The sequence below is a fragment of the Dreissena polymorpha genome, chromosome 2, assembly GCF_020536995.1.
Source record: "Dreissena polymorpha isolate Duluth1 chromosome 2, UMN_Dpol_1.0, whole genome shotgun sequence".
Taxonomy (NCBI): Eukaryota; Metazoa; Mollusca; class Bivalvia; order Myida; family Dreissenidae; genus Dreissena; species Dreissena polymorpha.
The window spans coordinates 16,312,940-16,336,875 of NC_068356.1; the positions used below are offsets into that span (position 1 = coordinate 16,312,940).

The 23,936-nt window shown below is 36.7% G+C and overlaps 1 protein-coding gene across 5 annotated transcripts in view; it reads left to right on the forward strand.

Moving 5' to 3' along the window:
• The window catches only part of LOC127865996 (2-oxoglutarate dehydrogenase-like, mitochondrial), a 62,641-nt gene that overhangs the window by 30,515 nt on the left and 8,190 nt on the right, over positions 1 to 23,936 (forward strand). For 3 of the 5 annotated variants that reach the window (XM_052406167.1, XM_052406168.1, XM_052406171.1), the window contains 11 exons: positions 11 to 281; positions 1,524 to 1,652; positions 2,473 to 2,652; positions 3,092 to 3,244; positions 4,364 to 4,586; positions 5,871 to 6,021; positions 6,950 to 7,077; positions 8,690 to 8,868; positions 10,055 to 10,126; positions 14,791 to 14,823; positions 21,655 to 21,780. In XM_052406167.1, the coding sequence (XP_052262127.1) occupies positions 11 to 281; positions 1,524 to 1,652; positions 2,473 to 2,652; positions 3,092 to 3,244; positions 4,364 to 4,586; positions 5,871 to 6,021; positions 6,950 to 7,077; positions 8,690 to 8,868; positions 10,055 to 10,126; positions 14,791 to 14,823; positions 21,655 to 21,780 (1,645 nt within the window). Of the gene's footprint in view, positions 1 to 10; positions 282 to 1,523; positions 1,653 to 2,472; positions 2,653 to 3,091; positions 3,245 to 4,363; positions 4,587 to 5,870; positions 6,022 to 6,949; positions 7,078 to 8,689; positions 8,869 to 10,054; positions 10,127 to 13,730; positions 13,749 to 14,790; positions 14,824 to 21,654; positions 21,781 to 23,936 lie in introns of all 5 variants that reach the window. The other 2 variants (XM_052406169.1, XM_052406170.1) reach the window with 2 other exon arrangements.

The following is a 23,936-nucleotide window of genomic DNA, read 5'->3' on the forward strand; positions in this document are numbered from 1 at the left end:
ATTAACACAGAGGCCGCCTGAATGTGTTGGCTAACGTGTGTCGAAAACCGCTGGAAAAGATCTTCTGCCAGTTCGACTCTAAACTGGAGGCGGCTGATGAGGGCTCAGGGGACGTGAAGTACCACCTGGGCATGTCAGTGGAGCGACTGAACCGTGTGACCAACAAGCAGATCAAGATTGCCGTAGTGGCCAACCCCTCCCACCTTGAGGCCGTTGACCCAGTTGTGCAGGGAAAGACACGCGCTGAACAGTTCTATAGGGGCGACACGGAGGGGAAGAAGGTAATCTGTGGTAGTGACTGAAACAATAGAGTGTTCACAGCAATGTGTGAGATTTTAGCAAAACCCAGAAATCTTGGCAAACATACCGGATTTAAAGCCTTTGAAAATCTCATATAATATCAATTATAATTATTTGGAAAAAAACTATTATTGGTATGACCAATTGGTAAGCGTTGTTTGTACCTATGGAATGATTTTTCCCCAAATTGTAGTGCGATGTATTACAATTATTCTATATTTTTGTGTATTTATGCTCCCCCGAAATTTATTTTGAGGGGAGCATATAGTCGCCGCTTCGTCTGTCCGTGTGTGCGTCTGTCTTACCGTCCGTGAACAATTTTTGTCCGGGCTATTTCTCAGCAACTTATGACCGGAATTCAATGAAACTTTATGGGAAGCTTCTCTACCAAGAGGAGTTGTGCATATTATCAGCGGGTTCTGGTCGGATGATTTTTCACAGAGTTATGGCCCTTTTAAATTTTCTATAAAAAAATTCTTGTCCCACCCAACTACTGTTACCTCAAGACGTTTCCTTTTATCTTAATATATAGTGCAATATTTTGACCAAAAAAAACTTAGGGGAGCATCACCCGTCTCCGACAGTTTCTTGTTTTTATTAGCTCGGCTGTTTTTAGAGAAAACCCGAGGTATTGTCATAGCCAGCTTGTCGTGCCGTCTGCGTCGTGCTAAAACCTTAACATTTTGTTAACCTTTTGAACATTGGTTCTAAAATGCAAGTGCTTCCACCTACAACATTTAAACTTAATATGTAGCTGCACCTTGATGAGTTCTACATGCCACACTTTTTTGGGTCACTAGGTCAAAGGTCAAGGTCACTGTGACCTCTAAAAAAAAACATTCTGACAAGCTTTCATTTATTCAAAACTGCACCTGCAGCCGAGCGTTGGCACCCGTTATAAGGTGCTCTTGTAAAGTTGCCTGTTATTTTTGTGCATCTAAAGTTTTCCTTAAGTGCAATGTATTTACCTAAGTTACACTCAAGATGAATCATACACAATGTACTTTAACATAGAACTTAATATACATGACTAACAACAAAAATAAAAAATAGCAAACAAGGTCCTCTTTTAAATCATAATACAAAATGTTATCATTTTTGTATTCTTTCTTCATCATACACATACTGCCGTTATTTCTGTTACGCAAATGACTAATTAGTTGTCAGGCATGTGATTGCAAGTAAAATTCAGTAGTGAAGTATAGCATTGTTCTTGTTCGCAGGTTATGAGCATCTTGCTGCACGGAGATGCTGCATTCAGCGGGCAGGGTGTGGTTTATGAGACTTTCCACTTGAGTGACTTGCCAGCGTATACCACACATGGCACTGTTCACATTGTGGCCAACAACCAGGTAAGCCACTTATTGAGAAAACTGTGCGCAATGCATGTGCGGTCCGCACAGACTAATCAGGGACAACACTCTCTGCCTAAATTCAATTTTGTTTGAAAGAGACTCTTAAAAACACAAAATTCCGTAAGAGTGGAAAATGTCGTCAGTGATTAGCCTGTGTGGACTGAACAGGCAAAACCAGGATGACACTGTGAACATGCATTAAGCCCTGTATTCCCAGAGCAAGGTTCTTGTGTGTAAACACAGTCACTAGGTGTCTTCTTAATGTTTACCCAGGACCAGAAATCCAATCAGAAATCCTCTTACAAAAAATATATGATAAGAAGATAACTTTATATAAAAGGCTATATATTTTGTATACCCCCGGATCGAAAGATCTGGGGCATATTGTTTTTGGCCTGTCTGTCTGTCATTCATTCATTCATTGTGTGTGTCCCAAAACTTTAACCATGGTTAAAGTTTTAAAATAACTTTTGCATTATTGAAGATAGCAACTTGATATTTGGCATGCATGTGTATCTCTTGGAGCTGCACATTTTGAGTGGTGAAAGGTCAAGGTCATCCTTCAAGGTCAAAGGTCAAATATATGGTTTCAAAGCGGCGCAATAGGGGGCATTGTGTTTCTGACAAACACATCTCTTGTTTTATTCTGGTGTAATTAGATGCTTAATACAGAATTATTCTCTTTATTCTTGACCATATTTGAACCCTTAGAAGCCAATTTATTTTATTTACAAGCCAAATCTATAGTACCAGGCATACATTCATTTTCATTAACATTTTTGTAAAAGTTAACAATCTTCCAATTGATGATCTGCAGATTGGTTTCACAACTGACCCTCGGTCCTCGCGTTCCTCTCCCTACTGCACGGACGTGGCTCGTGTGGTGAACGCTCCCATCTTCCATGTGAACGCAGACGACCCAGAGGCTGTCATGTATGTGGCAAAGGTCGCTGCCGAATGGAGGTCAACATTTGGCAAAGATGTTGTTATTGATTTGGTGAGTTGAATTGCACCAGTTTAGCGTGAAACTGCTGTGAATAAAATTATTATATCCGCAACATTGATTTATCTAGGTTATTATATTAATGTTGTAATCTCATTGATCATATATAAACTCTGAAATGTGACAGATGTTATGTTTTACCTTGTGGGTGTTTACAATTATTTCAAATTGCTTAATCATTCAGTGAAATGAGGATAGTAGATTGTTTCACTATCATATGTCAGTCTTGTAGCTTTGATTACTTTGAATCTGACACAAGCACCTGGTTTAATACATAGTTCTGGAAATCATTTATAGCGTAATATTTTTGAAGATTTTTAAATCCACATGGATGTCGTAATTTTCCATTCTACATGTTTTGTAAAATAAAAGAGTGGAAGAAACAGATTTGTTCAGACACGTCAGAAAACATTGTGTACCTATGTATTGGCAGGTGTCATACAGAAGGAATGGTCACAATGAGATAGATGAGCCGATGTTTACCCAGCCGCTGATGTACAAGAGGATTGCTAAGACCCCTACAGTGCTCGCTCAGTACTCAGAGAAACTCATGAAGGAGGGCATTGTCACACAGCAGGAGTATGAGGCAAGTCAGGTTCTTTGAGCTGCACTCTGTGAAAAGTGTGCTTTAAGCATGTGCGTAAAGTGTTGTCAAAGATTAGCCTGTGAAGTCCACTTTTATGGTATTTTTCTTTTAAAGAAATTTCTATGAGTAGAAGTCCAATTAAGGGGAAAGTGTTGTCCCTGATAAGCCTGTGGAAAGTGTTGTCCCTGATAAGCCTGTGGAAAGTGTTGTCCCTGATAAGCCTGTGGAAAGTGTTGTCTGATTAGCCTGTGGAAAGTGTTGTCCCTGATAAGCCTGTGGAAAGTGTTGTCCCTGATAAGCCTGTGGAAAGTGTTGTCCCTGATAAGCCTGTGGAAAGTGTTGTCCCTGATAAGCCTGTGGAAAGTGTTGTCCCTGATAAGCCTGTGGAAAGTGTTGTCCCTGATAAGCCTGTGGAAAGTGTTGTCCCTGATAAGCCTGTGGAAAGTGTTGTCCCTGATAAGCCTGTGGAAAGTGTTGTCCCTGATAAGCCTGTGGAAAGTGTTGTCCCTGATAAGCCTGTGGAAAGTGTTGTCCCTGATAAGCCTGTGGAAAGTGTTGTCCCTGATAAGCCTGTGGAAAGTGTTGTCCCTGATAAGCCTGTGGAAAGTGTTGTCCCTGATAAGCCTGTGGAAAGAGTTGTCCCTGATAAGCCTGTGGAAAGTGTTGTCCCTGATAAGCCTGTGGAGAATTAAAAGGCTAATTTGGGTCAACACTTTACACCCATGAATAAAGCTCATGTTTCCAACAGCAAGACTCAATTAAGAACTTTATTCACTGATGTTTAGAACTTTTGACCTATTTGATCAGGGATTTGTTAGCTTGACTTTTCATTAGATAGTTCGAGCTATACAACTCACCAATTTGTCTTAAGCAGCATCTGCTGAATGCTTTTGTTAAGCATTAAGTACAGATATCACTCTTCTACAACAAGAATTCAACTGAAATTTCAAACATGTTTTCGGGGTTATATCTTGAGGTCATTGACCCACTTCCATAAATCTGGCGTGCAATTAATTTTAATGGTTTCTTTTGTTTACTCAGAAAATTGTGGTAAATATTTGCAAATAACTCTTTCCTCCATATATCTGCATTTCTACAAATTTTTCTCTGCCTGGACAGGAGGAGGTGAGCAAGTATGACAAGATCTGTGAGGAGGCGTACGTCTTGTCCAAAAAGGAGAGCACGGTGTCCTATAGGGACTGGCTGGACTCCCCCTGGCACGGGTTCTTTGACTCCAGGGAGGCCATGGTGCTGCCCAAGACTGGCGTGAAGGAGGACATTCTCCAGCACATTGGCAGCGTCTTCAGCAGCCCTCCACCTGGGGACTTTGTTATACATCCTGGTAGGTTCACCTGGGGACTTTGTTATACATCCTGGTAGGTACACCTGGGGACTTTGTTATACATCCTGGTAGGTTCATCTGGGGACTTTGTTACACATCCTGGTAGGTACACCTGTGCACTTTGTTATACATCCTGGTAGGTACACCTGGGCACTTTGTTATACATCCTGATAGGTACACCTGGGGTCTTTGTTATACATCCTGATAAGTACACCTGGGGACTTTGTTATACATCCTGATAGGTATACATGTACCTGGGGACTTTGTTATACATCCTGGTAGGTACACCTGGGGACTTTGTTATACATCCTGGTAGGTACACCTGGGGACTTTGTGATACATCCTGATAGGTACACCTGGGGACTTTGTTATACATCCTGGTAGGTTCACTTGGGGACTTTGTTATACATCCTGGTAGGTACACCTGGGGTCTATGTGATACATCCTGGTAGGTACACCTTTGGACTTTGTTATACGTCGTGGTAGGTACACCTGGGGACTATGTGATACATCCTGGTAGGTACACCTGGGAACTTTGTGATACATCCTGGTAGGTACACCTGGGGACTTTGTTATACATCCTGATAGGTACACCTGGGGTCTTTGTTATACATCCTGATAAGTACACCTGGGGACTTTGTTATACATCCTGATAGGTATACCTGGGGACTTTGTTATACATCCTGGTAGGTACACCTGGGACCTTTGTGATACATCCTGGTAGGTACACCTGGGGACTTGATTATACACCCTGGTAGGAATGGTTGATGAAATATGTTTTAGTTTGATTTTGAGCTATGTTTCAGCTCGGAAATAAGTTTTTGGTTCAGTGGACATATCAGAAAATGAGGATGATAATTCTAGCAATGTTTGATTACTTTTATGATTGTATGGATATGGGACATTATTGTTAAGATTTTGACTAAGGTTAAGCTTTGAATGTTGTTTTTTTTCACGTGCCCAGTATATTAGATTACTATGATGATGGCTAATTCTGTGGCATGCTGGGCCTGGCTTGTTCATTTAATAGAGCGTTGGAATGGCATCCTGGGAATCATTTATGTGGGTTTATTGGCTATGAAGTTTGTTCCACAGTCATTCATCGTCAACCTTTGATTCAAGGTGTTAGTTACTGTCATAAGTGTGTGCACCTAGCGCTTAAAGCAATAGATTGGCTATGCTTGCTTAGGAAAAATGTGAGTAGGTTTACTGACCATAGTGATATGACAAGAAAAACTGTTCTAATGGCCCACCAAAAAACATCTCTTTTTATTGCTGTTTCAGGGTTGAAGCGTATCCTGAAGGCGCGTATGGAGATGGTAAACAACCGCACAGTTGACTGGGCCCTTGGGGAGGCCCTGGCGTTTGGCTCCCTGCTCAAGGAGGGCATCCACGTCAGACTCAGTGGGCAGGATGTTGAGAGAGGAACTTTCAGGTTGGTAACTATGTGACTACAGTGCTCCAGTTAGTATTTGAAAAGGTTAGGGTACTTATTTGTCAAAAGGGGCACTTAAGCTGGTGTGGTCATCTCTATATCAAATTAAACTAGTTCCACTGTGAAAGTTTAATAAATTTATTGAAAGTTAGTTGGAAATGTCCTGTATAATAATGTGATCAGATAAAAAAAGTCATGGGGTGGGGGGGGGGGGGGTAAAGCCGGGGAGGTTTATATCTTTCTGTGGCAGGGTTCTGTGCACTTCTGTTGAGGCCTACTTGGAGCACTGGGACTATTTTATGTATGTTTTATGTATCAAATTATTGCTTAAATGCTTTGTAAATAACTTTTTTGTAAACAGACATGGTATGCTTTGTGCATATGCGTTTTTGTTAATGATGAAGGAGCAATATGGAGGTTTGTTTAAGAGACAATTTCATCAAAAAGGGCTCCAAAGGCGTTAACTTATTTTTTAAAGAATTTGACAAAAATGGCATATAAGAGTGGATTAAACACTTAATATAAAATAAAACAATAGTTTATGCATTCAGAGATGTGTGATCATTTTATGATATGAGTTCTGTTTGTGTTGCCCTTTTTATTTCTACATTTTGACATTATTAACAGTGATTATTTTATGTCTGTGTCATGCATCAGTTCTCAATAATATTGCAATGGGCGCAAAGTTCCTGTTCATGTACGTTAGCAGGATGTATGCATTTTGAAAGTATAATGTCCTGCCAAACAGGTTCTAAGCATTTTCTGTTAAAGAAATGTTCAATAAAACATATATTATTGCTTTGATCTTTACTAAAGGATTTTACTAAAAAAACAAAGCAACCTGGACTTGTGTCTTAAGTTCAACTTTGATGCATCTAGCTTGTGCGTGTCAAGGCTTGCTTTGGCATGCAGTGCATATTGGTTGCAGCCACCGTCACCATGTGCTGCATCACCAGACGCTGGACAAGGTGAGGTACAATGCTCTCAACCACATCTACAAGGGACAGGCCCCCTACACAGTGGAAAACAGCTCTCTCTCCGAGTACGGAGTGCTAGGTAAGAACAAGCACTGTGTGCTGGGTAAAACCCCTCACTGTATTGGGCTTTGACATTGGTCTGATATTTGAAGTTGGTTTAAATGCTCATAAACCTTTTACTTCAGCTTTATCTGCTTCTTTTTTTTTTTAAACAAGTGAAGTTGTGAAATGTTTATTATACAGTGGAAACGCTCTAAACCGGATACTCACTATACAGGAATCCTCTCTAAACCGGACAAATTGTTCGGTTCCATTTTTTTCCCTATAAAACCATGCGTAAAATATCTCCTCAAGACCGGAATCCCCTCAATTCCAAATACCGGTCATTATGTGGATCAAAATTGGGTAATTCCATACGTAATTGTACCTCTCTAAACCGATCAGAGCCGGTTTATTGCACCTCATACCTAGTGTCAAAAAGTTGTGAATAGCGGATTAAAGACAGGTGAAATTAATAAAGGTGGTCGAAAAATTTCCAAACTGTTAAAATGGCAAAACAATTTAGAGACACTTGTCCTGTGATGTACATATCGCTCAATAGATGTTATAATACTGATTATAATTACTGAAAACAAACATAGAGTTCTTTGTTTGGTGTGTTTTGTTTTTGATATAGGAAGCCGTGCTAAATTTAAATAATCTTCATGCTATTTAATTTTGTGTTGTTTATTACAATTGCTAACTTAGTGTCATATAAAATGGTGATTTGCAGAGTTCTTGAAGCAGTTGCATTTAGATATTCGTTTAGATTTTCAAATTGGTAATTAAGATTACTAAGACTAAAAATGTCCAAACCTCCTTCTAAGTGATGGCGCGTGGAATTGTCTCTAGAAGACAAAATCAAACTGATAAAAGAGTAAGAGATGTTGCCAAACCTACACTCAAGATGCTGTCAGAGATCTATCAGATAGGAGAGTCGACGATCGGGGATATCGTGCAACAAAGTCCGTGTACATGTTTTTCAGTGCGAAAAGAAACTTGATTCACCAAACACATGTATGCATGTATAAAATTGTTTGTATTTCAGGGTGCACTGTTTGATCTATGTTGTTACTGATATTGCTTCTGAATCAACAGATTAAGTGACGTGTTTTTTTTCTTATGTGATGCAATATGAATGAATGTTATACATAAATAAACTATGCAAATTTGATGAAAGTGTTGTTTGCACATTAGGCTATGTAATTGACCGTCTGAAAGTAAAAAAAGTCAATGTCCCCTCTAAACCCGAATCCTCTCTAAACCGGAATTTCCTCTCGATCCTGAGGCGTCTGGTTTAGAGGGGTTCCACTGTACTCACCTCGTTTTGAAGTATGGAGGGGTAAATGTAAGTCTGAAAGTCTGTCTGTCCATAGACATAAACTTTAGAGAAGAGGTTTTCCTACACACATATCTACAAAGAAAAATCAAATGTGCATGAAGTCTTCCTTTTCATATAAAGTTACGCCCCTTTTTAACCTAATTGCACTGAGACTTAATATTAAATAGAATGTTATGCTGTATCAGGTTATTAGCCCCTGCTCTGAAAAGCCTTATTTTGTTTTGAATATATGGAAAACAGCAAAGAGAGATCACATGCTTACCAGTTTTTTACAATTAACGTACAATATTTGACTGGTACTGTATTTCAGGATTTGAGCTGGGCTATGTGATGTCTAATCCCAATTCTCTGGTTCTATGGGAAGCCCAGTTTGGAGACTTTGCCAACACGGCCCAGTGTATTATCGATCAGTTTATCAGCAGTGGTCAGGCTAAGTGGGTCAGGCAGAATGGAATTGTGCTACTTCTTCCACATGGATATGAGGGCATGGTAACAACAAAATTGATAATGTTTATATCAGATTTATGCTATATATAAATATACTGTTGGATATAAGTAATTGAAAAGGGCACTTCTTATTTTACTCCCTGATTAATTGGATCATAATTAGTGCTTTGAACTTTCAGCACAAGTGTATTGTATACCGGTATTATTGGGTGTAAAACCTGAACCGCAGTATTGAAATAGTATATAAATATAACCTAGCAACTGGTCCTTATACTTAATAAGTTCAAGTCTCTAAAATAAGGTATTTTTCAGGTACTTGTATTTTAGTAAAAATGTAAAAACAAAGGCAAGTAATATGTTTCGCAGGGCATTCATGTGCATAGATATGCATGTTAATGTATTATTGAATCGCTCTTTATTTCTCGAAATTCCCTATTATTGGTTTACTGTCTATGATTTCTAAAGTATTCATAAAGAGCTGCAATTTTAGTCAACAAAAAACACCATACTCATATTTCAAATACACTTTTGGGCAGATACAAGAATTTCAATTGTGACAAGCTAACAAAGGACAACATTGTCCGCTTTTATGATATTTTTTGTTGGAAAAAAAGTCTCTTCTTAGCAAAAATTTAGTTTAGGCAGAAAGTGTCATACCTGATTAGCCTGTGCGGACCTCAAGGCTAATCTGGGACGATACTTTATGCACATGCATTAACCCCATTTTTCACAGAGCACTGCCTATATAGGTATATTTCATTATGAGGATGTTAAGTTCACAAAAGCCAGAATTCTTGCTTCAATTGACCTTCATTAGTTTGTATACATAAAAATTGTTTGAAAAATATGTTTAAAATTATAAGAGGTATCAACTTGAAATTTAATGTGTTCGTAGATTTCAATAAGGCAACCACAATGAATAAGAATTCCATTACTCTTCTTTTCATAGTTTCTCAGTTATTGCCCTTGCGAATGTTCATGCTGCATTTTTGGCCAGGGAATATCCTGACTATAAATTGAGGCATCAATATAAAACTTCATAGGTTAGAAGCTTGCATTTTTGATAAACCAGTTCATTAAACTTAACTGAAAATGCCCTTTTACGAAGTGACATGTTGCGGGTGGGAGTATTAAAGGCAGAACAGTGACAATTCTAATAATGTTTATGACGTCACATTTTTCATCAGCCCAGATTCCTGACTCATTGCCTCGTGTTATTGTATGTCAGGGTCCTGAGCATTCAAGTGCAAGACTCGAGCGATTCCTGCAGATGAGCAATGATGACCAAGACCATTTCCCGGTATGTAAGCTAGTCTGCACACTCTGCTGCCTTCTTGTGAATGAATGCTTATCCCTTAACGTCATTAATATTTGTATGTCCCAAGCAGCATTGGGAGGCATTAAGCAATGCCCTTATCTGTTTGTCGGTCCTTATGTCCTTAAATATGCCTCAAGCATTTGTTTTCAGCTCCTTTTTAACAACTTAGCCCGTCGCATTTTAAACTTGTAAAATTAAATTACTTTATTGTGTAAATGACTGTTAAAACGAAATTTCGGCTTTCAAAAGTTTTAGCTGAACTGTGAGCGATGTCAGTTTTGACTATTAAATATTCTGTCCAAAATTTGGGTTTTCAAGTTCTCTGCAACTACTGCATGTACCTCATTCAAACATGCACAGTTAAATGAGCTTAATAGAAACTAGTTGATCATTGTAAAAAAAAGAATGTCCTTTATGTGTATATGATGCAAAGAATGGAAGTTTTGCTGCAAATGCTTTAGTAGAGTTATGGCCCGTTGTCATTTTGTCCACAGTAGAATATATAAATGGACTTTTATCCTATTACCAGATTTAAATTGATAGTATAACAAGGATCGTATAAACTTAAGCTTTATACTATCTCTATTTTTAGATCAGAAATTTAGTTTTTCCAAAAATTAAAGACTATGTTTTTGTCAACTACGGAAATATAAAATCATAAAAAAAATGATATTTTATCCTTATTAATGGAAAAAGGGAGGAAATAAAAGAATGAGTAGATTATGTGAGTTTTGGATAAAGATCAAGTTCATCATTCTCGGCGCGAACCATGGTAATATGGTTCTAAACCTCGCATGATAAACTTGATCTTTATCCAAAACTCACATAATATTCTCTATGTCTGTGTTGTGTGGGCACCTGTTACTAATTTCTAGTTTTGAGTAAAAGCGTGTTATTACACTCCAGTTTTGTTGCAAGCATCTTGTCTTGGCTTTTTCAAATATGAAATATTTTTGTGTTCACAATGTTCAGGCTGCATTTTGTTCATTTTGAATTTCTTATTATTTATTTTTTCCAATGTCTATAATTACAGGAACACAATTATGCTGCTATTGTCTTTCAAATACATGATACTTAAACATATCTTATTGAGTTTTACAATAGGAGCAATTTGTTTAACATCTAGTGTTAAGGGGGGGAAATGTTCCGTATGTCAAGTTATACACTTATTTGCTGGAGTGCCATTGGTTAAAGAATTATATGCTACATGTATGGTTCTCTAGTCAATAATTGTTTTATTATGACCTTTTCCGTATGTTATTTGCACATTTTTAATTAAAACAATGAAATGCTAACCAAAAGCTGATATTTGTCAATTATGAAATCAATTGATGCGTCTCAGCTGCATTTACACAAACAACGTTAAAAAAAGGTATCAGCACCAGCATTGTTTTAGATCAAACTTAACAAGTAAAAAACCAGACTCATATTTATATATACATATCATAACTCACCAGCCACTGTGTTTACCAATTTGTTTTTATTAGCTCACCTGTCACAAAGTGACATGGTGAGCTTATGTGACCGTGTGATGTCCGGCGTCCGTATGTGCATGCGTACTTGTGCGTGCATCCGTCAACAATTTGTTTGTGTAGACAGTAGAGGTCACAGTTTTCATCCAATCTCTATGAAATTTTGTCAGAATGTTTATCTTGATGAAATCTGGGTTGGGATTGTATTTGGGTCATGTGGGGTCAAAAACTAGGTCACATAATAGGTCAAATTATAGAAAAACCTTGTGTAGACAATAGAGGTCGCAGTTTTCATCCAAACTTTATGAAATTTGGTCAGAATGTTTATCGTGATAAAATCTGGGTTGGGATTATATTTGGGTCATCTGAGTTCAAAAACTAGGTCACTAGGTCAAATAATAGAAAAAACATCAACAATTTGTTTGTGTAGACAGTAGAGGTCACAGTTTTCATCCAATCTTGATGAAATTTGGTCAGAATGTTTATCTTGATGAAATCTGGGTTGGGATTGTATTTGGGTCATCTGGGGTCAAAAACTAGGTCACTAGGTCAAAAACTAGGTAGGTCACTAGGTCAAATATTAGAAAAGCCTTGTATAGACAATAGAGGTCGCAGTTTTCATCCAATCTTTATGAAATTTGGTCAGAATGTTTATCTTGATGAAATCTGAGTTGGGATTGTATTTGGGTCACCTTGGGTCAAAAACTAAGTCACTAGATCAATTAATAGAAAAGCCTTGTGTAGACAATAGAGGTCACAGTTTTCATCCAATCTTCATGAAATTTGGTCAGGATGTTTGTCTTGATGAAATCTGGGTTGGGATAGTATTTTGGTCATCTGGGGTCAAAAACTAGGTCACCAGGTCAAATAATAGAAAAACCTTGTGTAGACAATAGAGGTCACAGTTTTTATCAGATATTTATAAAATTTTATCAGAATGTTTATCTTGATGAAATCTGGGTTGGGATTGTATTTGGGTCACCTGGGGTCAAAAACTAGGTCAATAGGTTAATTATTAGAAAAACCATGTGTAGACAATAGAGGTCACAGTTTTCATCCAATCTTTATGAAATTTGTTCAGAATGTTTATATTGATGAAATCTGGGTTGGGGTTGTATTTGGGTCATCTGGGATCAAAAACTAGGTCACTAGGTCAAATTATAGAAAAACCTTGTGTAGACAATAGAGGTCGCAGTTTTCATCCAATCTTTATGAAATTTGGTCAGAATTTTTATCCTTATGAAATCTGGGTTGGGATTGTATTTGGGTCATCTGAGTTCAAAAACTAGGCCACAAGGTCAAATAATAGAAAATCCATTAACAATGTGTTTGTGTAGACAGTAGAGGTCACAGTTTTCATCCAATCTTTATGAAATTTGGTCAGAATGTTTATCTTGATAAAATCTGAGTTGGGATTGTATTTGGGTCATCTGGGGTCAAAAACTAGGTCACTAGGTCAAAAACTAGGTCACTATGTCAAATAATAAAAAAACCTTGTATAGACAATAGAGGTCGCAGTTTTCATCCAATCTTTATGAAATTTGGTCAGAATATTTATCTTGATGAAATCTGGGTTGGGATTGTATTTGGGTCATCTTGGGTCAAAAACTAGGTCACTAGGTCAAATAATAGAAAAGCCTTGTGTAGACAATAGAGGTCACAGTTTTCATCCAATCTTCATGAAATTTGGTCAGAATGTTTGTCTTGATAAAATCTGGGTTGGGACTGTATTTTGGTCATCTGGGGTCAAAACCTAGGTCACTAGGTCAAATAATAGAAAAACCTTGTGTAGACAATATAGGTCACAGTTTTCATCCAATCTTTATAAAATTTTATCAGAATGTTTCTCTTGATGAAATCTGGGTTGGGGTTGTATTTGGGTCACCTGGGGTCAAAAACTAGGTCAATAGGTCAATTTATGAACTTTGGTCAGAATGTTTATCTTGATGAAATCTGGGTTGGGATTGTATTTGGTTAGTCAGGTGAGCGATTCAGGGCCATCATGGCCCTCTTGTTTATAGTTGATTCTATATTATTTTTTATGCAAATGTATATTTAATTTTACGGACTGATTTTGTTTTTTAGTAACAATTTCATGAATCTTGTTTTCCTAGGTTAATAAGTCAGATGGGGTATACCACTTTTTTGATTGTAACACAATCCTGCTTTAGTCAGCGCAACTTCCTTCCAAGGGTGATATGATCCTTAAAACCTCCCTATTTGTTGGGTCTTGGCCGGTAATTGAACCTTTTTAAAACAAATATGCATATTCTATCCTATCTTCTCCTTAACAGCGGGGCAGTTATTAACAATACTTGTCAGGAATGATCCTTTGATGGACTTCTTTCAAAGTTGTTTAAATTGTTGTGGTCCGCTGCATATATAGGTCACCCTAGCAACAATAGAGTTAAACATTGACATCTTTAAACATCTTCTTGAAATAACTCGTTGTTGTGCATTATAGAATTTAGAATTATCTCACAAGGTGACATTGGACATGTGAAGTTTTACCTTATAAGTATATAGTGGAAGAAAATGTTCATGTCCAGACCAAAACTTTGTTTGCATGATGGAATCTTAAAATAAATTTGCACAAATAATAATTATAACAACATTATGTGTCACTTGAAACAATCATTTTGCTTGCTTGCTTAAATTTAAGATCACAGTGAACACTTTGAGTTTTTGCATACTACTTATATGGCTATAGTCTAAGTACCTGTTTAAGGTTGATAACTTGGTTGAGCATTATGGGATTTTAAAATGGCAGAATAATGCTCTTTTACATAGTTTCCGCTGTTGATTTTAAAAGTGGATTGTTTGTTTTAAAATATACATATTTTGGACATCAGTGTATGTGACCCATTTGTAGTTTTTCTTAGAAATGATAAGGGTTTACAAATTGGCATATTTTGTAGAAACAGAATATTCTTTTGTTCAGCAAACAATTTAGATGCCTGTTGAATTATTCAGTTGGATACTTGTTACAGTTTTATTTAATTGATGCCATAATTAAATATGCAAATTTTAAAATTACAGTGAAAGTTACATGGTGTTAGATTATCGCAATCACATACTTAACAAAAAAGTTACTTGTTGTGTTTTCACTGAACCTAGTCATTAAAGTTGTTTTATTTTCGTAAAAAATATTCAAAGCTTGATTTTGTATTTCAGACCTATGCCACATTTAATTCAAAATACAATGAGGTACAGGAATTAGTACTCCTGCATGGTTATTCATCTATTGTTTGCATTGACCTGTTAAGTATTGCCCTTTTACTTGTATTTTTAGCTTATCTTAGCACAAAGTATTATTCCCTTGATGAACGTAGGATGTGTCATATACAGTTATGTTACTAAATAAAATGCCACGGTCGCAATTCTATGTCCAAGATCATGAAAATTTGTTTTTGAATTTATTTATTGTACTATTTATTTATTTACTAGTATTTATTTATTATAAATTAAGATGATCCCCAACCCCTGACAATTATATCCAGTATGGGCATGTGTCACTGCCTGTCTTATTCCTGTTTATTTTTTTGTTAGACTGTTTCAGACAACAATCTGGCTTGTTTCAAACATATGTTATTTGTGGATTGTAACTGCAGTCCCTTTTTGCTATAGTTTAAAAACCAGCTTTTGGGGGCATATTAACCATCACAAAAAGTAAACAAGCTAATCAATCAGATGAAAGCCTTTCATATAACTGCTAATACAGATTGATTCAAACTATCTAAATCAGGGGGGCATGCATATACGGGAGCTTACCGCGTTTAAGTGAGAAAGTTGGAGCAAAACTTCAAAGATGGCGTCATTTGTTGGGTTTTTTTAAAGGAAGAGAGGATATTTTCACACGGTAAGCCCCTTTGTATTTATAATTATTTTAAATGAATACGCTGTTTCGGCTCTCCGGTGTTTGTGCTTCCCTCGGTTCTTTGTTTCAAGATTGTAGACGTTGGGATAAAAAAGTTATTGAAGGAAAAACGTCCACAAATCTGTTGTCTTCTTACGTGACGTTCGAGAAAAAGGATGTACAAATATCATTTTCCCTTATAATACTCAGTATTGATGCACGTGTATGGTAAAATATAACTAAAATCATTATTATTTCATTTTCCCGACGCCGTTTTTTCTCTGATATTTAATTTATTGCCAAAAACTATTGGTTTAACCCCTCTTTTTGGAACTTTACTTCCTTTAAGCACATTTTGGGACATGACTTCCAAATGACCAACACAGCTCATACCCATGTAAGAAGGTAATACACGAACTTTCTGTCGTGAATGAATTTACCATTTATATGAATGTTTTAAAGAACATTTCCTCTATTTAAATGTATACCTCTTTCATACTTTTCAAAGATACGAAACCTCAAGCCACGTTACAAAAGATGAAACATAACTAATATTGTTATAAACTGCTACATTATATGTGTGGAGCTTCACTTTTTTGCAATAAATATGTACTATTAAGCAGCATAGCGCCCTTTTTGGAAGGGATATTATGTTCTGATGTTATGTAATCGAACTTACCGGTTCGGAATCCATTTTAAACTAATTGGCGGGTGCACACAGCAGCAGATAATATGCCAGGTTAAAAATAGATTTTACATCCGGTGATGCTGGTTTTGACACCTAATGCACATATACATTTAGGAATGAAACGCTTCATGACCGTTGACATCGCTCTTGGTTACAAGAAAAATTCCCACGCACGGATTTCAACAGTCTTTGTTTACATTTAATTAAGTGCACAAGTACTGGAATTGGTATTGCGTTTTTTAAAGGTGTTATGTCCAGCGCATGTGTTGGGAAAACAGGTCTTAATGTATTTTTTTGTTCAGCTCTATAATATTTATATCAAATCTGTATGAAAAAATGTCGGTGAACATTAATCCGGTGTTAAGTTTTGAAAATATTGAGGCGTTCATTAATTATGGATCTAAAACGGAGCATTAATTCGCATATAAAAAACACCGGGCGTATTGCATATTAGTTCGGAGACATGAAATTATTTTGAAAGAAAGAAATACAAGGTTCAATTCTATATGAGCAAGTCTCGCTGCACACGATTACGCTTTTACTTTTCGTATATATTTGACTCTTATGAATCTTGGCAAATACCTAGTGTTTTAATTTGCTTAATCTAAATTAAGTTAAGCATCTATACGTATTTTAAGCAGCATAACATGACTTCCAAATGACCAACAGCTCTTTCATGTGTCAAAGAGATTGACACGAAATACCTACCCATCTATAATAAAGTTTATATGTGTACTTCAATATTATAGTTTTATAGCATTTTATGTGGTGCAATATAAGTGTTTTCTTAATCATTTTACTGTAGAATTATAAAAATGCTGTACAAAAAACCTGCCGACCAACTGAATCAATTCACCGATTTTAAAGAAGATTGGTTGTGGGTTGGCTGATGTACGAGATAATAGAATGTTTATCAGCCCTTTCATTAATATTTTAATTAATTAAATATATTTTATGACGTGTCGACCTTATTCTGATATGAAATTTTCTTTAACCATTCTTTTACTGTCTTTTCAGATGATAAAGGTTAAAGGGCGATAATAAGTGCATCTTTCATTGCAGAATTTGTAATTTAAAATTAGCGGAAGACTGGAATGCCATTCCCATTCATGGACCACAGGATTTAAATGTAGAATATGCAAAGAGAGACCTTCAACAGAGCCGGACTAAAAAATCAAATAAATAAACGAACCAAACAAAACATGTACAGCTAATGTATTGTGTGTTTTTTTGTTTGTTTTATTTTATAATGCCCCCCTTCGAAGAAGAGGGGGTATATTGCTTTGCTCATGTCGGTCTGTCGGTCCGTCCACCAGGTGGTTGTCAGACGATAACTCAGGAACGCTTGGGCCTAGGATCATGAAACTTCATAGGTACATTGATCATGACTTGCAGATGACCCCTATTGATTTTGAGGTCACTGGGTCAAAGGTCAAGGTCATGGTGACCAGAAATAGTAAAATGGTTTTTAACCAGGTTTTCCGAAGGAAAAAACTGGTTATTAGATTGGCGAATGCGGGCGGGCTGGCGGGCTGGCTGGCTGGCGGGCTGGCTGGCTGGCTGGCGGGCTGGCGGGCTGGCGGAATAAGCTTGTCCGGGCCATAACTATGTCGTTCATTGTCAGATTTTAAAATCATTTGGCACATTTGTTCACCATCATTGGACGGTGTGTCGCGCGAAATAATTACGTCGATATCTCCAAGGTCAAGGTCACACTTTGAGTTCAAAGGTCAAAAATGGCCATAAATGAGCTTGTCCGAAACATAACTATGTCGTTCATCGTCAGATTTTAAAATCATTTGGCACATTTGTTTACCATCATTGGAAGGTGTGTCGCGCGAAATAATTACGTCGATATCTCCAAGGTCAAGGTCACACTTTGAGTTCAAAGGTCAAAAATGGCCATAAATGAGCTTGTCCTGGCCATAACTATGTCATTCATTGTGAGATTTTAAAATCATTTGGCACATTTGTTCACCATCATGGGACGGTGTGTCCCACGAAAGAATCACGTCAATATCTCCAATGTCAAGGTCGCCACGACTAAAAATAGATTTAAAAAAAAAAAAAAACTTACAAAGGGGGTTAATTTTTTTTGGTCATTTCAAAAGTTCAGTTTGAGTTTTCTCCCTTTATCAGATTTTTTTTTCACAATGAAAACCTGGTTTTGTGACAATTTTGTCCCTTGTTGAATGATAACTCAAGAACGCATACGCCTAGGATCATGAAACTTCATGGGTAGATTGATCATGAGTTGCAGATGACCCGTATTGATTTTGAGGTCACTAGGTCAAAGGTCAAGGTCACGGTGACCCGAAATAGTAAAATGGTTTTTCGGATGATAACTCAAGAACGCATACGCCTAGGATCATGAAACTTCATGGGTAGATTGATCATGACTGGCAGATGACCCCTATTGATTTTGAGGTCACTAGGTCAAAGGTCAAGGTCATGGTGACCTGAAATAGTAAAATGGTTTTGGATGATAACTCAAGAACGCATACGCCTAGGATCATGAAACTTCATATGTAGATTGATCATGACTTGCAGATGACCCCTATTGATTTTGAGGTCACAAGGTCAAAGGTCAAGGTCACGGTGACTCGAAATAGTAAAATGATTTTCGGATGATAACTCAAGAACGCTTTTGCCTAGGAACATGAAACTTTATAGGTATATTGATCGTGACCCGCAGATGACCCCTATTGATTTTCAGGTCACTAGGTCAAAGGTCAAGGTCACAGTGACAAAAATCGTATTAACACAATGGCTGCCACTACAACGGACAGCCCATATGGGGGGCATGCATGTTTTACAAACAGTCCTTGTTATTTCTACATAGACACGTCTGACATATAATTGCTATGAGTGCTACTTAATTACACGTTTTGTTCCGTATATGTCATGATGCTAGTTTCTCACTTTTTTATGAAAATAAACCATTATCTGTGTTACGTCATTTCTTCGTACGATGTTTCTGCATATATTTTCAGTTGTATTCATCACTTACATACATGATAAAAAAAGATTTGGGTTGGAATGAATTTGTTAGGCATTTGACATGTTAACATTTCTTACGATTAGAAGGCAATGTTAGGAACAAACGAAATAATCTTTCAAAGTGAACCAATGCTTTATTCCCTCAATACAACAGTCTTAAATAATATGTATTCACATTGGTATAAAAGAGAAGAAAAAAAATACATGTATATATTGATCACTTCTACTGAAATCATGTCGTGTATTGCATTTGCACAAATCTTTCTATCCACTACAAAATCACTTTTTGCGATTATAATATAGTGACCAACTCAGAACTGGTTTAAAAGAAGGTCGTCAAAAATGTGTCACATACATGTATCAGTATCGTTATGGTAAAACGCGTCAAATGTCATTGTATTAAATAAACAATAAATATTTAAGTTTTCATAAAAAACATCCACCGATATTCATCTTCTAAGCAGAGGTCAGGTATTCCAAATTGCTTCATGTATTCCGAATCGCAAAAATGGCAGTATTTGGTTACAGCAACCTTATACTAATATCGAACCGGCTTTACCATTTTCTGCTTTTCATTACACTTATGTTGCACGTATATGTGATTGTTTGGCGTGGTACTTCGACGTAATCTTTTTTGTTTGATTGGTGTGTGTTCATGTACCTATCGCTGTCTAGAGCGGTACACACTTCGTTACGCCGTCTTTTTTAATCTTGGCATCCTCAACATATATAACTGGCGTCCTGATATCAGGAAATAGTAAGCATAGTAATCGGTTTAGTAGGCATAGTATTCCGTTTGATGCATATTCAAACATAAGTATGTCCATATGTTGTTGTTTTTTAAACAGGTAAGAATTACATTGTGTTAATAATACCGTCGAATGTCTTATATTACACACACTAAATATTAGCGTTAAGTACGCGATAAAACATATAATAATAAAAATTAATAATATAACAATTAATAGAAAAAAGATAACTCTTGATTTCCTCAAGTGAAAATGTTTTCTTAAAAACATTCGCACCTATGCGGAATTCATTCACGACAGTTATTTCGCATATAACCTTCTAACATAGGAAGGAGCTGTTTGTCATTTGAAAGTCAGGTCCCAAAATGCGCTTAAAAGGAAGTTAAGTTCCATAAATGGGGTAAACCCGTTATAATCCGGCATTAAATGAATAATAGACATAGAAACGTGTCGAGATAATTAAAAAATAATCGTGATTTATGTTATATTTTACTGTAAACATGCACAAATACTGTTTATTATGAGAGAAAATGATATTCCAACATCCAACATCTCGAAGGTCAAAAAATTAAACAACAACTTTCTCGACGGTTTTGCTTCAATAACTTTTTTATTCCGACGTCTACGGTATTGAAACAAAAAACCGAGGAGAGCACAAACACCATAGAGCAGAAAGGGCTTATTCATTTAAAAGAAATATAAATATAAACTGGCTTATCGGGTGAAAATATCCGCTACTCCTTCTCAAAAAACACTAAAACGATGCCATCTTTGAAGTTTTGCTCCAACTTTCTCACTTAAACGCGGTAAGCTCCTGTATACGCATACCCCCCCCCCTGTAAATAGGTCTCAGTCTTTATTTTTGTTCACTTGTCCATACAGCAAACTAGTGACGCTTGTAAAACAAGCTAATAAGCCTTGCAATCCACTTAACATAATACATGTACACATCTCACAGAGAAGGCACTCACTGTACTTAATGCATAATGTTCTGTCATGTTTAATCAAGTAGCAGTATTGTGCTTGTGAAAAATTGTTACAGTTGTTAATGCTATAGTAATGCCTTATGTTCTTCTTAGACTGTTCATCACTTGGTCAGACACTGAGTGTTCTCTGTTCTTATAGTTTTCCAAAGCTTTTTGACATGTCAGTATAACATTGAATTATGTTTCAAACTGTCCACTTAATTTCACTTTAATTATAAATATAGCAAGCATGTTTCCGATTTGTATTTTGTTCCTGCTTTTCTTACATCGATGTTGGTTTCTGTTGGTCACCTTGGTGAAGAGGTCTATTTCTAAGCAAATTCCTGTGTTTGTTTTAAATGTGTTTGTTATGTAATTAATTTGATGGTAGGAGTAGTAATACCTTTAAATTGTTAGTCTTATGATTTTGACATAATGTAAAAATACAGGTTTTAACAAAAGTGTTCAAAAAACACCTTCAACATATTATCAATTTAATAACATACTTATTCATGAAAATGAAAATAAAATCACAATGATCTTTAAGTACCGATTATTAGAATATTCATTTCAATGGTGTGTTGTGTGATTTTGGTGTACTTTTTTACTTTGACTTTGTACCTCAATATGATCTATCGGTACAAAAAGCCTGATTCATTGCCGCAGTCTTATACTTTTGTGAAATGTGAAAAACAATTTCCACCGCTAAGTGATTTAAGCTAAGTCTCAAAATGGTACTGTATACAGTAAATCAATCTGCAGTCTGTGATCTAATTGTAGAAAGAGAGCGATGACTTTGAGATCCAGCAGCTTCATGAGATCAACTGGTTTGTGGGCAACCTGACAACTCCTGCCAACTACTTCCATGCCTTGAGGAGACAGATTGCTCTGCCTTTCAGAAAACCAGTAAGTGTTGAACCCATATGAGCCTTGCTCTGGGAATGCAAGGCCTAATTCATCCCAGACAAGCTCATGCAGTCTGCACAGGTAAATCAGGGACGACACTTTCTTCCTAACCTTGATTTTTGCTATGAAGAGATTTCCTTTAAAGGGGGAATAAAGCGGAGAGTGACATCTCTGTGTAGCCTATTCTGACTGCACAGGCTAATATGGGATGACACTTTATGCGATGCATTTAAGCAAATAATTTTGTGTTTATTGTGGACAATTCATTTCTACTCTTTTGTTTTAGAATGGGAGTAAAATACATCTTTTATTGGTAAAATTGTCCAATTGTCTAAAAATCTTAATGCTTCAATTACTGTGAAACCATTATTATTCGTCCGACATTAATTTTCGCCTTTTTCGTCCTTCGACCGATGGACGAATTCAAGATCCTAAAGAACAATCATGTCCCGTATTTGAAACAAATAAGACTGAATTACCGTAGGCATGAGGCATTTAAATCCAGCGTAATCCACGCATATACACAGGGCTCGAAATTAACACTCGCATACTCGCAAAATGCGAGAAAAAAAGATTGCAAGGTAAGTTATAAGCCACTAGTATTTTTTGCAAATAAAGAAATAGTGAAAAAAACTAGTTATATTGCTTAATGCGTTCGACGGCATGAACGCTAAATCGTAGGTCAATTTTTTGAACGTCCAAATACCCATATGCGGAAGCGCGCACCTTGTTTGTTGACTGGTATACTTATAATACAGATACACAGATGGTATTAATACAAAGAACATGAAACAGTCGACTATTCACACTCAAGTTAAATCCGGTTTTGACACAAAGGGGTGGTCATTATACAGTGTACTGACAACTGACATTTCCTGTAAAACGCGAATGCAATAAGGCTGTATCGAATGCGTCGACTTTGTTTAGGTATAATAGTGTTGATTAGCGCTAATTGTTAACAACTTCATTACCCATTGTGTGTATTGTGTTTTTTAGGGGTGTTGCAGATTATACAGCCTACACGCGGCGAATCCGGATTAAAGACAATACTATTAAACGTAATTAAAATATGACGATGTGTGATCAACACCTGACATCATAACAAAGAACGTGTCAATGACATAAAATAATAAGGGACAGTTACTATCACCTAAAATAACAGACTTGTTAATTGGCATATGCTAAACAAGGCCCACCTCCTGCAAGTGACTACCAAGTGTCACCTCTCTTTCCCCAGCACGATTTTTTCGCAACCGCGTATTACATGTATTACAAACAAATCTGACGTTGTTTTTTTTTCAAAACCAGAAATGGACGAATTTAAGAGCGGACGAAATAGTAATTTTTATGAAAAGGGCGAAATTTTGTGCCGACGAAAATAAATGGTTTCACAGTACTCAAAAAGCGATCAAGCTTGGTTGATACAATTCTGTATTAAAACAAAGTGCCTTATAGAAAATTAATGTATGCATGTTGTATCAGTTTTTTCATCTCCCTTGACTTTATTACATCTTCACCTATTTGTAAGTTTCCATAAACTACTTAAAGCTTTCGTCTTTACCCGGAAATGTTTATTTTTAGCTCACCTGAGCACAACTTGCTCATGGTGAGCTTTTGTGATCGCCTTTTGTCCGTTGTCCGCCGTCTGTTGTGCAACGTCAACATTTGCTTTGTTTACTCTCTAGATGCCACATTTATTGTCCAATCTTCATGAAATTCGGTTAGAAGATTGGTCTTAATGATATCTTGGATGAGTTCAAAAATGGTTACGTTTGCTTGAAAAACATGGCTGCCAAGGGGTAAAATCTTGTTAACACTCTAGAGACCACATTTATTGCAGAATCTCCATGAAATTTGGTCAGAAGATTAATCCCAATAATATCTTGGGTGAGTTCGAAAATGATGCCCGTGGGTTGAAAAACATGTCCGCCAGGGGGCGGGTTATTTTTCCTTATATGGCTATAGTAAAACCTTGTTAACACTCTAGAGGCCACATTTATTGTCCAATCTTCATGAAACTTGCTCAGATGATTTGTCCCAATAATATCTTGGATGAGTTCAAAAATGGTAGCCTTTGCTTGAAAAACATGGCTGCCAAGGGGCGGGGCATTTTTCCTTTTATGGCTATATTTGGCTATATTAAAATCTTGTTTACA